This window comes from Pygoscelis adeliae, unplaced genomic scaffold (genome assembly GCF_000699105.1).
Source record: "Pygoscelis adeliae isolate BGI_AS28 unplaced genomic scaffold, ASM69910v1 Scaffold16, whole genome shotgun sequence".
Lineage (NCBI taxonomy): Eukaryota > Metazoa > Chordata > Aves > Sphenisciformes > Spheniscidae > Pygoscelis > Pygoscelis adeliae.
The window spans coordinates 5,513,991-5,530,404 of NW_008825162.1; the positions used below are offsets into that span (position 1 = coordinate 5,513,991).

Sequence of the window (16,414 nt, forward strand, 5' to 3'; positions counted from 1 at the left end):
TGTAGAGAAAATAGTGTGATCCCAGCTTTTAGTCTTCTATTAAATTCTGTATTAACACTGAATTTGCATTCTTCTGCATTGTTTCACTTTCCTTCCTGTTGTGGGCAAAGTGTAGATACCAGCGCTGTAAAAGCAGACACGTCTAGAAAAGAAAAACAAACCAAGATAGGTTCATCTGGATTGTCTCACGCTCACTCTTAACTTGGAAATTCATCTAAAGAAAATGGTACACAATTGCCTGCAAGGTGGATCATAAAAGAAATACGTTGCATTCAGTGGAAAATAGCAAATGATACATAGATTTGGAGGAACGGCATCTTCTAGGAAAACATCAGACACCTACTTTTCTAGGCACTGGTTCTATTCCACTCCCGTAGTGCATAGAAATGTTCCCTGTCTATTCTTAGTGATTCGGTAACATTGGCCTATTAGTGCAAGCATTTGTGTGCACTCGAAACTCGCTGAGAATTTGCTTCACAGTAGGCAGATCACAGGCAGATTTTCTGTCTGACATGAATTTGAAGAGAGGTGTTTTAAATGCTACTCCCTTTACTGGATTTATTCTTGATTCAGCCTTAGTGCTGATTTGACACTTGGCAGTTCTCAGACTTTGTATTTAAACATGATACAATACTGAATAGGTGAAGACTACTTTTTAGCACTGGCATGGAGTGAAATAAGGGATACTGATAAGTGGCGTATGGACCTACATGACAGCTGTATCTCCAAAAAGCAGTTAAAACACCATAATCTTTTATTTCTATGAAATTTTATGTCTAAATTCTTAATCCGACAGCTGATATGAAATATTCTCTCTGTTGTTATTACAATATAAATTTAAACCATATGCAAGGAATCATTCTCTACACTGTGTAAAAGGGCATCACTTCTCTTGGACAGACAAATATTTTATGAAGTTTGGCACCCATCTGGTCAGAAAGCTGTTGGTTTGGGTTTTTTTTTTTTTAATTGCACTTGGATCATAATCACGTAGAATTTTGTGGTGTATCATTTTCATAACCCATTTTTCATAATATATCTGTATGTATCTGCTCATATCTATGCTTTAAATATTTTCTTTGTGCAATTCAAAGGCTAAAGAAGGTTCAATGGCTAGGATGCATTATATCATACCAGTTGATTAGAACTGAAATATTTTGACTCCTTTTCAAGTCTTATTTCATAGTATGCTCATTGTTTCTTTGGCAGTTATGGCCCGTGCCTTGTGACTCACAGGAGCAAAGACAGGCAGAATTGCAAGTCTTTTTTTAAACCAACGTCCTGCAGCATGAGTCAGGCTTTAGATCTGGCCTTTGTCCTTCCTTTGCCTTTGTTCTTATCATTTGTCCTACCCCACGGTTACAGCCTCTCAGAATAGCATTTTCCTGATTTTAGTGCAATTTGTTCCTGACGAATGCCAGGGAAAATTATACAAGATGCTAACTTGTCATTCTTCAGGAAGTGAAACTACTGTACATTGAGTTGTAATGGGCACTTTAAAAAACAAACCCCAAGTCTCCAACCTTTCGGTGCCACCTCTCTGCAAGGTTAGCTTGCTGAGGTGTAACCTCTTATTTCAAGGGTCGTCTTGATTTTAGTAGCATCATCAGTAAAGTGTCCAATTAATCCAATTATTCTCCAAAAATCAAAGAATTAAAGAAGCATATTTTGCATCCTTTTTGAATACGGACTTGAGTATCTAGAAAGGATTACACAACTGTAAGATAAAAAAAAAAAAGAAAAATGAGAGATGAATACATTTCTTTTCTCCCTAGCTCTTTTTGCCATGAGGTAGGTATGAATATTGTTCATCCTTCTCTTCATGCTTTCAGCCTTTCGTGAAAAATGGCACCACCATCAGTTTGGTGGGATAATACTTCCTTTGTAAAATATGATGCTTCCAAGATAATACACTCTGATTTTATGTAAAGATCTGCTATTCATTCACTACTGGGTATATCTCCGCTTGTGTTATGGAATATGACATAGTTGTTGCCTCAAGTGGTATAAAGCAGCGAAGTTAATGTTTACATATCTAGTGACTCTGTTTTAGTTACTGCTAGTGCCAAGCTTTCTGAAAATGGTTTAATATCTTAAGACTTTGAGACTGGGAGATAAAAAAATAAATAATGCAACTACATGCATTTCTTTGGGAACTCAAATTTGGATTGTAAGTTTACCTTCTAAATCATTTAGTGAGATTAATGAGCGGTAAGTGCTTGGCAGAATGGACATTGGATTGTTCTGTTTTTGTCATAACCCATAGACAATGCCACAAAGCTGTACCAAAAAGTAGTTGTTGGCCAGCCTGTATAGTTTTTATGTTCAGACATGCCAGGTTAGTTTTTTTCCTATGAATAATACTTTTACCCTTTTTGAAACAGGACCAATGAAAATTTTAAGGGCCATTTCTTGTAGAACAATGGCTTTTACACTGTAGTTTCAGAAGTAGCAACCTGAAAGAGATGAAGGATAACACGTGGAATGTTCTGTGTTGCCTTACTGTAAAATAAATTAAAAAGTAATTTTCAAGGAGAGAATGGTCACTGGATATAACAAAGTTATTTTTTGCTACAGCACGTTTCTCCTTGGCAGGTTTCCTTGTGTTTCATGTTTTTTCTAGACTGTGCTTTTGGGCACAACTGTAAGCAGATAGTATCCTACAAAAGCACAGCAAATCAATCATCCCTGTCTAACCTGTGCTTTGGAGGACAATAATTTGATACCCACTTCTACCTGATACATTGGTTGTCTATGCCGAAGATCTGCTCTTCCCTTGCCCTTTTGCAAGACGGTATAGCAAGCGCCTAGTTCCTGCATAGCCAAAGGTAAAGCGGAGCCCAGGTGCTGAGAAGTCTTGCTTTCTTCTCCTGCATATTTGAGATGAGTAGTTTCACATTTGGATGGACTTTGAAAGCAAGTTGTCATTTAATGGTAGCAATGCTGCCGTTAAGTATGTCAATCCATGTTTACGGCAAATTTGGGGAGGGTCATGGAGTCATATGCTCCAAGGATACGCTTCTGTTGAAAATATGGGAAACTTCACTCATAACATACTTTAAATAGCTTGGGTTCGTGGAAGGTACAATAGGTTTTAACAAGTCATCCTAGAGCTCTTTAGAACAGAAGTGAATGTCAATTAGTTTGGAGTAAATACTTCGGAGCAGATAGCACACATCTGGGTTGGGTTGATTGTTGGACTCGATGATCTTGGAGGTCTCTTCCAACCTTAATGATTCTATGATTCTATGATCTCCGGTGCTTCTGATAACACAGAGTTTAAGAGTTTTAAGTCTACCTCAGACCAGGAGACTGTCAACTGTGTCCTTCACAGGGGGAGGAAAAAGTACAGAAAACATTGGAAACAGTGCCATTTTCCTAATGACATCATCTTGATCTGCTTAATTGGACTTCAGACTTTCACTCAGATGCTCATCTGAGCCTAGATGATGGGATATCTAAAAGGTAGTTTTCTTGACAATTGAAGAAAAAATGATTTAGCCTACAGAGAACAATTTTCTGTAATCTAATTTCACATCTAATATGAAAAATTTGGCCAAGTAATAGGCAGATAATATAGATGGTAAAGAACTGTACTCTCACTGAAAACAATAAGCTGTGTTGCATAATCAGATTGTAGAACAAAATGCTAAAAAACATTCCATTGGAAAGCAGAAACTTAATGCACAGGAAAGTAATACAAACATCTTTGTGTGGCTCTGTCTGTGATGCTGAATAGTGCTTCTCAGCACAATATGTCATCATCCTGCTGCTGCTGAAATTTAGATTCATATTTTTAGCTTGTGGAACAGGTTTATTTTAGATTTATTTCCAGTTTTTGTCATTTAATTCAGGTTTTCAGATTTTGATGTATGCAACAGATTTAGCAGTGCACTGACAGAAAAAGGCAGAAAATTGGTAAAAATCTGGCTATGCCAGGGAGCTGAGAAAGTTAAAGGAATACTGTCAAATTACTAAAACCAAAATATAGGTTACGTAAACTAAACAGCTTGGCTCTTGCTATTTATTACTTGGGTACTGTTTTCCTTTAGAGATGTTCCAGGCTCACAAGGTAAATGGATTCTACACCCAAACATTTGCTGTACTAAGTACGAAGTACACTAATGATAGGTTTTAAAATTGGATAATAACAAGATTATAATACTATTCAAGATTAAATACAAAAAGAAAGAAAAATAGTATGCCTTATACGGTAAAAAGTAAGTAGGACATTATTTCCGTTTGAGCTGCACAAGATGCGATTAGTAACACAGATAAGTAGTACCTTGTTCAAATCCTTCCAATTTGAGAGGAATGATTCAAGTGCTCACAGATATATTATATATATGTCTGCATGCGTACGTATAGAATCAAAAATTATTCCCACTAGACTCAGTGGAACTTTGCTGTTGTGACCAGTGGGAACACGACCAGGTTGTTTGTAAGAACATAGTGTAAAGGTTACAATGTAAAGGAGTCACAGAAGCGGTTTGCCTCTGATTCACTCACTGCATATTACTTGAAATTTGAAATTTGTGTGTACTGTTCTCCCCATTTCTATATTTGGCATTGCCACACTTTAATAACATTTCCAAAATGCTTTGAGATCCTGTACATTTCCTATAAGCACATGGTGCAGTCTATTTTTGTGTCTGCTTTGCATTGTACTCCAGATGGCATTGGCGTTGATATATTTTTGGCATATACATCTTTGTGGCTCCTCTGGGGACAAAAAATAGTAATGATAAGCATATTCCTCGAAATGAAGATAGCTTTTCAAGATGAAGTTTGCATGTTATGCTCAAAGCAGGAAAGTTGACTAAGAAAGCATATCATATATCATGGAAGGTAATATCTCACATTTACGTTTTATTTTGAAGAGTTTTTTCCAATTGAATGAGATGGTAGCTGACTGAACAAAAATTCAGTTTTGTGAATATTCACAGAGCAAGTCTGCTTGAGAGAACTAATGCGCTCTATTCTTTGGGCTCTTGCTCGATGGCTAAATTGTTTTTTTCCTTCAGTAATATATCTGTCATTAACTGGGATTAGATGAATGGTTGTTGTGTGTGTTTGGTTTTTTTTATTTCATCTGGGATAAATCCTGTAAGAGTTGGCTGATTACGTGACCTCTGCCTTCTGCATACTAGCTTTAACCGAAGACAGATATGTAAAGTTGCCAAAGAAAATAATACACAGTAAACAATTCCCTTTATGTACATGAACTACAACTATATGAGAGTACCTGTTCATTCCAAGTGAACAGCGTCACGTTTGTGGGGTTTGGGTCAATGGGTGTGGTTCTTTGGTGTATCTGAAAGAAGCTTATGTGGTAATATCCGGATAGAAATGGCTTTTAAAATCTAATACATCATGGATCAGAGGAACATCTGCACTGCCTGCCTGCTTCTGTGATTTGTTTTGTCCATCCGGTTTGTGATACTCTTAGTCTGTTTTGTGAGGCTGAGTTTTGTATTTGAATTAATTCTGTTTGTTTCATGCTAACAGAAATGGACTAGATTATACTGAATTATTTTTTGGTAGCAACATGTAAAGGTGAACTTTGCATTATCCTGTGTCCAGTTAAATAAATCTGCTTCCAAAGAGTTCTGTTAAAGAAAGAACTCTGAGCTGTCTCTCCGTGTTGATACTGAATTAGCAAAAAGAAGGGTAAATATATGACTATCTTCGCTCTCAGTGGATGCTGTGACTGAAGTCTGGACCACAATACTTACGTGCAGTGCTCCTGAAGCTGAAGATACATAGTCATGATTCCGAGCAAGATTTTAGTCTACCACAACCCTTCAGGTGGCACGCGTACAGAAACTTGTAAAAGTATTAGAAGGCGTAAAAAATCTCTTGGAGAATTGTTCCAAAATGGATATCGTGTCAAAGCTGGACATAGTATCTCTGAAAAGGAAGAACAACATACTTTTCGAAACTCCTTGGTGTCTTGTTATAGGGTCGGCTCGTACTGGGGTAAGGTCCAACTCTAAACTTTTTGTTCAGAACTGTAGTTCGTGATTCTGTCTCTGGTGCTAGTGTTACTCTTTTCTAAAAAGATATTATATTTAATTTTTCAACTTAAAAATAATGCTACAGGATTTCAGTTGCTTTATAGGAAAACTGTCTTCCCAAACTCAGATGCTGTAATGTGCCCATATCTCCAATACCTCATCAAAGGGGTTCGGTATTCACCTGGAATCAAGTAATTCAGCCTTTATTGAAGGATGGGATGTAATAATCTGCAATGGTGTAGTTATTAAGAAATTTTTTTTAAAACTGCTGTCGTTATTTTAACAGGTGAAAATGTAAATTAAAGACGTGCAGCATTTATTAACAAGTCTTTGATACAGCATTGTTTGAAAGCAATTAGTATACAACCTATGTAGATTCTGAACTTGCTGCAGTTTTGCTGTCCTGGTTCATAGGGTATTGATTTTTTCATCCTGTGGGATGTTTTCCCTGCATGTACACTTGCATAACAGAGGCAGGGAAATGTATCAAAACATTTTGGCTGTGTTGCTTCCAGGGAATGGCAGATTCTTGTCCTCCCATGCTATTTCTTCTTGTCTTGTTCTTTGAGCTTTCATTTTCAAACCTATCTACAGGGAGTGGAATCTCAGCTTGCTCTGTTGCGTCGCGTGAAGGCATTCAGGATAGGATTATTTTGCATCCTAAAAATTACCCCTCCGTTATATGCATCTCTGAAAAGGTTCTGATTTCCTAACTATGGATTCTGTTTTTTTTCAGTCTTCAGTAAACCATATGGTCTTTATCAAATACAGGGTAGAAGTAGCCATTGATAGGTTTGATGAAGATACCATTCGGATGAATGGGTGAATGGTTTGTCAGGAATAGAAACGGCATACAGAATCTCTGTGGATTGAATCCTTATACCAATACTTTGGATATGCTATTGACAGAAAAAGAAACATGTGGCAATAAGGGATTACGTATCTCATTGATGAGAAATAATGCAATGCTTGATGGTGTTCTGGTAGACTGAACTCTCATGTTGAATGAAGAAATATCCCAATTCCTGTTTCTATTTTTTAGAATCTCATTAAAGACAAATAAGTTTAGTTGTCGTGATTTCCTCCCCTTCCCCTTTATAGATTTAAAGTTGTAAATTTCCTTTTTTGAGGGTTTGTAACCTATGGTTAATCCTGATTGCTGCTGTATATTAATGTAGTGGAAAGCATCAGTTCAGCCAAGAGACTGCAAAACCGTCTGACAGACAGGAAAATACCATATTTCAGCACCTTAAGACTGTAAAGTCAAATAAAGCTTAAAATAATGTAATTTGTTTTGCTGTAGACTTTATAGAGAAAGTAATTTTCTACTGTAATTGCATTGCTACTGGCACATAGTTTATTGGTCATGTTTGTATCACTATTCTGGTCTAAAGCATCCATTTTACTGGGTCCTTAGTGAAGAGTCAGAAAGCGATGGCTGGAGAGTATTTGCACCTCACCTCACAGAACTGAACAAGTATGTAGTGACATGAATAAAAATAGTCCTGTTGTATTCTAGATCTAGCCCAGTATTTCAACATAGCATGTTGTTTCCTGTTGTACAGATCATTGATTTCTGTAATATTTAAGATCGATTTCAGTTTTTTGGGTGGTATTTGGCCTCTCTTAGTGACTCTTCAAAATTGGCCTGAAAGATGTGGATGTGTCAATTTTTCGTCTCTAAATTCAGTGTATAGAATTTCAGGAGGTAGGCATTTGATCTCTAGGAGTCAGGTGTGGTTGTCGGGATTTTTTTTGTTGGGATTTTTTTTTACAGATTTCAGGTTGAACACTCAGAATCTGAAATAAAATTACACCACACCTGTTATCCAGGAAATTACTTAGTACAAATAATAGAACATATTACACACACGTTTTACATTTTCCGTGTACTTTAGCTGTACAGGCAACACAGGTAGCTAAACAAATATTTTCACAGTAAGAAGATATCCTGTGGTATACGTGGAGGTTCATTTGAATCGTTATACCTACAACTCAAATTATTGTACTAGAGGCAGAAACTGTTGACTAAAATCCTTTGTCTCATACTATTAAAGGAATCTGGTTTGATAATCTTAAAAGCTTTTTCTGGTCTAGAAATCTACGAATCTCTTAGCTTTATCCTGGGCATTGCAGCTCAAAGAAACTTCAGCTCAGAAGCATGCTTTAGTCATCCATTTAAAAGCAGAAGACTGACAAACTGAAGAGGCCCTTCATTTTATCGGTATATTTTTCCATGATTAGAGAGACTTTTCTAGGTAAATTAAATCTTATGATACTTATTTTTTGTATAAATTCTAGTATAGAAGATTATATCCTATTCCAGTCAGATCCCATGAGAAAATTCCAATATAAAACCTCTTGCCAAGAAAAAAGGTGAGTGACATGATGGAGACAAAACAGCAAGTACTTCCTGAGCATTCCATTCAGCCGTTTGCTCAATAAACTTTAGCAGGCAGGATCCTATTAAATGTGCAAAATAAGAATAGGCTTTACTGTAGTACATAAGAAACTTACCCTATCTCAGCTATTGATTATATCACTTAAATGTAAAACAGTTTTGTCGTTTCATATTAAAAGAAATTATTCTTCCCCACATGTATAAAATACATTCCCAAATATTGCTAAGGAAAGAGAGATGGACACATTTGTCTAAGTATCTGAGGCAGGTTTGGGAAAATGGGAATTTTTACTAGTGCTCCTATTATAGAATTTTGCTTACCATTCTTGACGCATAAACAAACATCAGAAATTTCTGTTCTTGGTGAGTTGGTGGGCCTAAAAGGGATAACATCTTCTTAGTTGTGAGTCAAATTTGATTCGAAAACAGTGAGAGAGCACAGCATGGGGCATTGCGTTACTGGTTACATGTGATTAGTTTTCAGAGACAGGCTATTTTTTACAGATGCTTTGTCAGTAATTGAGTTAGACCCATCAAAACCTTTTCTATTTAACTTGTTTTAATTTTGATCTTGTGTGGATTCATAGTAAGCTACCTACTGAATAATTTAGTTTGACAACAGTCTCATTGCAACAAGGCTATTGCTGTGAGGATTACTGTGTCATCAGTTTACGGATGCACGTATGATTGCAAGCACACTTTTGCATGTCATTAATACCAGCACCAGAATGAAGTGCTGTGTGGACTTTTCCTCTGGGAATTATTCAGCTGATTCATCATCCCCTTGCTAAGTTCAAGGTGATACAAATAATCATACATTTAGGGGCAAACTCATTTCATCTGAGCTGTATGCTTACAGTGTATTCTCAGCAGCAGCTTTTTGTAGTCTATTTGAAGAATAAGGCTGAAACCTCTGAATTAGCTGCAGTCTTTCAAAATGAACACAATTTACTAGAAGGTCAAGCAGTCAATGCTATTAAATGTTTTAGAGTGCCAAACAGATTCAGTCAAGACCAGCACCTCTTATCTCTTTCACGGTCGAGCTTTAGAAATAACTAGTCAAGAATGGGAATTCCCCCCTTTCTCCCTTGTTCCAGTTCAGCTAGTATTAGTGGATGTTGCCAATAGACCACACAAAGTCTTCACGTGGTATAAGCTACTGGGGAGGTGTGCACGCTGGTGCCTTGTGCAGTGCAACTTGCCCCTCCTATGCAGAGTTGCTTTGGCTGGCTGGCTGTGTTATGGGGGGGGAGTAAACACTGCAGGCAGAGTGGGCTTCACTTGCGAACGCTGAACTAACTGGTGCTGGTACGCTCAGCCCCTGAGAGCAAAATGCTGTGAGTACCTGGAAACCAGGTTACTTAAACCTACCAGCTGCAGCCCTACTATTGTCCAGGCCTTTTACGTGTTTTGTTCAGATCACTTTTCAGAGTTCTTTTTTTACACTGTTCCGGAATACCCATCTCTTATGAATATTCCTGATTTTCCTACTTTAAACAGGCTTCTTCCCTGCTCAACTATAAGCTTTTCAGCCCTATTTGCAAACTGTCTGCCTTTCTCGCCATGGTTTATACTAAGAACGCTACTCCCGGTCTCTGCTTGTTTCCTCCTGAGCCAGGTTCTCCTTGACTCTGACATCAGTCAGTGTCAAATGGATTTTAAAGCCCTCGGTTGGCTAGATTTTCTACTGAAGGGGATTATAAAGCTCAGAAGTGAACCAGTAGATTCATTACTAAACCCAGTAGCCTCACGCTCTAGCCCACTGAGGCAGATTGTAGCCCTTGTTCAGCACCTGGTCAGGAACTGTCCACTGTCAGGGCAAACAAAAGTGTTTTCCTGCAATATTCAGGCTGCTGATGAAATTTATATGAGGTGATGTCTCTACATAGCTGGAAAGAATGTTATAGACAGGTTAGGTCTTCATAAAAAAGACCTTTAGAGATCCTTTGAAGCAAAACTGGGAATATAATTTTAATGGCCGTTGAAAATACTTGAAATACATAATTTTTAAAGGCTTCAAAGGTGTATTGTCGTGAAGGGTTTTCCCAATCTCTGTTTCCTATACATATTGATTTACTAGAGGACTGTTTTGACTAATATAGAATATAATAAATTTATAATAATTGTATAATAAATTTATAATGATAATAAAAAATCTATAATAATGGAAAATAAATAATAATTTAAGAATATAATACATTTATAATAAATACAAAAATCCCATATTTCTAACATGACTGATGTTTCTACAAAAGCTAATTAAAGATAAACACGTCTATAAAATATGAAGAGGTAGCGTCATACAGGATCGCGGTAGTTTGTCTATGAAGTTTTCAAGATCTCATCTAGAGAATCTGCCTTTTCTTGGTGCCTTTTAATAGGGCTTATGCCTTGTTATATCTTGATACTATCAACATAGGTACAGATGCTTATTAAATACCACTTTCTTGCTAGGATGATGGGATTCAGATTATTTGCAAGACAGGAAGTACAGAAAATCATATAAAATGACATGTGTGTAGGAACCTAATAATGGAATCCTTTGGGTCTTGAAAAGAGTAGAACACTGGAAAGAATTCATTTGCCATCATGATAAGGAAAACTGTTATTTTCATTTCATTTTTGTTCTTCATATTTGAACCACACAAAGCAGGTAATACACTGAGGTTTCTGTGTATTACCTCAGTACAATACAAAGGATCAAAATTTGATCCTTTCTGGGTAATAATCCCTTTAGCTATAAAACACAGCCCCACAGGTAGTGTCCTAGACAAGATACAGAGGTGACAAGCTGATTGTAACCTTTACAATTACAAGCCAGTTCCATTTGTAGTTCAAGTAAACTTTTCAAGCAAACTCCTCCACTTTTTTTTTTTTTTTAATTCTATTCTCTGGGGAATTCTTTAAAACAGTGTAGGCTGTAGCAAATGCAGAACTTAATCCATAATGATTTTCTTGCACAAAAAATACATTGAAGCCATAGTCTTTTTGTTCTCTCATTTGAGTCTCAGCAACTAAAATATGTCTTAAGCATTGTTAGAGTTTGGAGATAGAGGTTTTATTGCTAACATTCACGTTTCTCAGGCTTCTTTTTGAAACATTGCAGTGGGTAACTTGGCCATCTTATTAACTTCAGATGGAATGCAAAGCATTTGAAAGGAAGGATTTTTCTCCCACCAGCCATTTTTCAAAAAGTTCCTAGGGAGTGGAGTGAGGGAGATAGCTGGATGGAACAGAGCTGAGGAATTTTAGGGTTGCTGGTAAAGGTCCTCTCCATCCCTGTCCAGCCACGTCTCTTTGGATAGAAGTAGCAACTGTGGGAACTACTGCAAGTGGAGCAGAGGGACACGTCTCTCAGTTTCAGCACTAGGATCCAAAATGATCATCCTCTAATTACAAATGGATCTGAAGTTTATCATTATTAAGCATTATTTTATTGCTTTTTGTCTAGATCCCCAAATCCAGTTTTCAAGTTGTGATTAATCTTCAGAGTTTCCCACAGTCAGTAATTAAAAAGAAACTTTATATCCATGTAACGCACAGACGGGAGTGATTTTCTACTTTAAGGTTATTTATGAGCCTTAACAAGAGTAAAAATGTTATTTAACAACTTTCAAGAATACTGCAGAAATAAAGCCTTGATTTAAACACATGCATCTTTGCTCTTGACTCTGCTGAGATGATGAAGGCTGTGACCAGGTTTATATGTTTGCCAGAACCAGTCTTTCCTTAAGTTTCTAGAAATAAAAAGTGGTTTCTAGCACTGGAAGGGGGTAAAATAAATGTCAATAAAGAGGAAGTATGAGAAGAAGCTGCCCTGGACCTAACTGTAACAGTTGCAATACCATGTTACACAACTTTTATGTAACTCTTGGCTGTACTGTCTGATAAAAATTATCCTCAAAGCCTTATTTTAATTTTATAAGCTGTGCATGTGTATCATACACAATGTACTTTTTATTCATATGCCAAAGATCTGCAGCCAAATTATTTACTATCAGCATAAGTCTCTTATAATTTAAGCCCTTAATCTTCTATAGTACTTTCTTTTGCGGACACTCTCTCTGTGTATGTCTTGCTGGCTTTGCAGTTATCTGGGAATTGCTATTCATGCAACCTGATTTCAACACAAAAATGCTATTTCTTTGACTATTAAAGAAGTAACTATTTTTACAAAGTGTAATCTGTTCCTATAGTTGTAGTCTGATGGAAAGAATTACAGTAGATTTGTCATTTTTAAGAGAGAATGTGTCGTTCCTCTGTTCTCCTGCTTGAGTTTTTGGAAATTAGGGTGGAGATAGGGAGCATTATTACAATAAAAGATTTTACGTCATTAAGATTTACCAATTTAATCAGGCATACACGCATGTACTTCGTCCAGGTTATCAGATCTCTTGCCCATAATCTCTTATTTTTTCACTAAGCAACGTGGGAGCTCGGAGGACTGAGGAGTTTCAGATCTGTATGTGTCTTTGACAGCCTGGAAGAGAAGGACATGTGCACTAGAACTACCAACAGAACCTCAGTGAGGTTTTTTTCCCCTTAGCTTTCAGCCTGTATGTCTCCTCCCATGGCTTCCTGCATAAACTAAGGCTTTCTGGTAGGATACTTCAGCTATTAAGGAAATAAGTTTAAAACCATTTGAAAAAGACCTGGTAAGGATCTTGGAACCATTAAATATGGAAGAACATTTCAAAGGTATTTGACATTTTGTATGCTACTGATGTTGATTTCATTGATCACTGTCATTGTAAGTGAAATGTTGTTATAATTTGAATTATTCTTTACTAGAGGTTTTTTTTTTCTTTCTTTACTGCAGGTTTAAGATTTTTAAGAGCCCTTAGACTGATACAGTTTTCAGAAATTTTGCAGTTTCTGAATATCCTTAAAACAAGGTAAGACCTTTTCTTACATACTGAGTTAGTTGCATTCGTGACAGAACATAAATGGCTTAGGTTTGTGGTCCTAGTAATATAAGATTTTCTTTTCTGGAAAAAAAACACTTGCTATCTGTTCTTTAAACCTTTTTCTGCTGATGAAAGACTTATCAGTGTCAGCATCTTTTGCCATGTGATCAGTAGAAGATTTTACTTGATGTTGTTACATTTGAAATATCTGAGCGAGACTGAGTGCTGATAAATTAAAAGCAGAATGAATTACAGAGCTCTGCGCTGATTAAATATTGCTTCTTTCCACATAATCTGTCCATTTTCCACTGCCTTGGAAAAACAGGAGTTACAATTCATTCAACAGAATACAGCTAAAAAGTATTTTGAGAAATAATCGTTGTGGCTCTATTTCAATTTTTTTGAACTGAGCATCCTTCCTCACATCAAAAACATATTAAAAATTAATTTTACACTCAGCTATCTTTATATTGTGTTCATTGTCATTAGCATTTCTTTCAAAGAATATTTAAAATATTCCAAGTAACCTTCTGGCTTTCACTGATTCTTCAGGCTATTAAGACACAAAAGTTGTGCAGAATAAGCACAACTTTGAACAAAAGATCACTTTGAAGGAAGAAAAATAAGGAACCTTCCCATGCCTTGCAGCTGAAGACAGATTGCTTTGCATCATTCCCTAAAATGCCCCAGCTGAAGTATTGGATCCAGCTTCCAACAATTACTGTAAACTCAGTTCCATTCTGAAATCCTATGCTCTCTCCACCAGTTGATGATGCATGTGTGAAGGCTTTACATGCAAGTAACTCCATTTACTTGCTATGTTAATTAGTAGCGATGGGGAAATAGACCCTTAAGATTTGTACACACTCATGGTAAACAGCTGTTTCTTCAACCCTTAACCTTGAAACTATTCTCTTTGCTGTAAAACTCTCACGCTATCTGTCTTTAGCTGTGTGACTGTAAGGACTCCAGTTCTTGTCAAATAAAGAAATCAAAGAATGTGCAGTGAAGATGTAGTCCAGTAGCTTAGAATGCTACCAGTATGGTAAAGGAGAGTAATTTGTGCAGGAGCTCAGAATATCCAATGAGTTTGCATTTAACGCACGGAACAACCTCACCAAAAGAAATGGCAGTCAATGGAAAAGCCCCATAAACTCAAAGGACTTTGGATAAAGGCTAAAAACCCCTTCAGGAGTGATGGATTTGTAAACTTCCAGATCCATAAGTGAAGGGATACTGCATTAATCATGTTCAGTGTATTTAGAGCTGGCTTTTTTAAGATTGACGTGTTCATTTAAATAGCATTTCTCTCGTGCAAAATTTACTCTTAGATTAGATATCATCATCTCTGTGATTATTTATATGAATGTCCAAATATCTGTAAAGCCCAAATGTTGATTATTAGAAAGCCTGTAAAGCAGAGCTTCCTTATTATGACTGTTTTTGACTAGAGGCATTTCACTGTGCTTGGCATTAATAACAAGTAACCACCGACAAGAGAAGAAACAGATAGGGTATAAAGGGCACTGCTGTGTTTTTAATATTTGATGCAATTAGAGAATAAATTCTGTCCCCCTTTTCCTCTTTCCCCCAGTAAAGAAAAAGGTTTACTCTAACCTATAAATTAAAATTATTCTTGGAATTAGTGACTGAGGTATGAGGATTAAAGGAGCATATATTATTTACACAATGGGCAGAAGGGCCATTCCAAACACTGGAATCCAAAGGAAGAAGCTAAACCATGCAAAAATAGAGGCAGTGAGAAGACGAGCAAAATAGTGTGGGGGTGTTAGATAATTATTAGAATATCTGAAAAATTATTAATTATATTTGAAAAGAACCAGTGAGGCAAAGCAGAATTTTACTGCGGCGCATTAAAAGACTGTTGTCTGCCAAGGATCTATTTGTTTCCCTAATTTGAAATTAAATGTATTTTACTCAATATTTTTTTGTTCCTGTGTTTTATGAAATCGAATGAATTGTGTGGTGTTCAGCTGAAAATTTCTCCCCTTCACTTCACTGTTTTCTAATATTTTTCACCAAAACTACAGAGGCTTAGGCAGAGCTCACAGTAAGGGATTTTGCACAGATGTTGGAAAGAGCTTAAAGAGCAGGAAAATGTTCGTGACTAATCCTTCATCTATATTTAGACTCTGGCAGAAACACAGGAATATTTCGTAGAGGAGAGATAAGGCACAATGTTTAATAAATCTGCAAAAATAAAATGTACCAAACAAGTCATGTAAATAGTTATTTTTAATGACTGATGTCATTCACTTGTATTACAGTATTATGTGGAGACCAACTGACACATTATTGTATCAGGAGCCGCTCCTGTTCTAAGTTTAGGTGAAGGATGATATTTAGCCTTCCATGACAGAGCTTTGCATCAACAAGATTTCTGTCATTTTGTTTAATCTAGGAACCTGTTGTTTAGGGTCCTGTGCTATGACTGAATTTTATCACCGACAGAATGTGAACCTTAATCAACCATACCTTAAGAAAGAGAGAAATAGGGAATATGTGTTGATGTAGGTGAACGCTAATTAATTGCAGAACTGCTGGTATAGTGTCTTATTTTTGAGTATTTTTGTATTTCTTTCCTAGTACCCACAGTTGCCCACTTCACTAACTGTAACTCTTAAAAATATTTTTAATGGAGCCGGTCTGATTAATTTTCCAGGTTCATTTCTCAACTTTGTCTAGAAAATAATGCATTTTTATTGTCCTTAAAGTAGTTACAAACAGAAATATTAATGAATTCTACTGCAAAACTACTACTGCTAACACTGATAGTGAATTTTTCCTGATTTTCATTCTATTGGAATGTATTGCTTTAGGAATAATAGTTTTCTGAGGCATTATTCTTTCTTAGAAGTGTTTTAAAAAACAAAGGAGAGCTATTTCCAATACAGTTCCATGAATGGTTAGGATTATTTAGACATGGTAATACATGGACTTCAGTTCCTTATGTATTTGTTGAATATCCTTCTTAGCTTTTGAAAGCATAGTGATTTTTGTAAGAAGAGAGGGAGTGAGCTTTACTTATATGTCTTCCACAAACTTTTAAGTATGGTATTTTCCTGCTG

The 16,414-nt window shown here is 36.4% G+C and overlaps 1 protein-coding gene across 4 annotated transcripts in view; it reads left to right on the forward strand.

Moving 5' to 3' along the window:
- The window catches only part of KCNMA1 (potassium large conductance calcium-activated channel, subfamily M, alpha member 1), a 513,257-nt gene that overhangs the window by 321,418 nt on the left and 175,425 nt on the right, over positions 1 to 16,414 (forward strand). For all 4 annotated transcript variants that reach the window (XM_009328726.1, XM_009328723.1, XM_009328725.1 and 1 more), the window contains exon 6: positions 13,238 to 13,313. In XM_009328726.1, the coding sequence (XP_009327001.1) occupies positions 13,238 to 13,313 (76 nt within the window). The remainder of the gene's footprint in view (positions 1 to 13,237; positions 13,314 to 16,414) is intronic.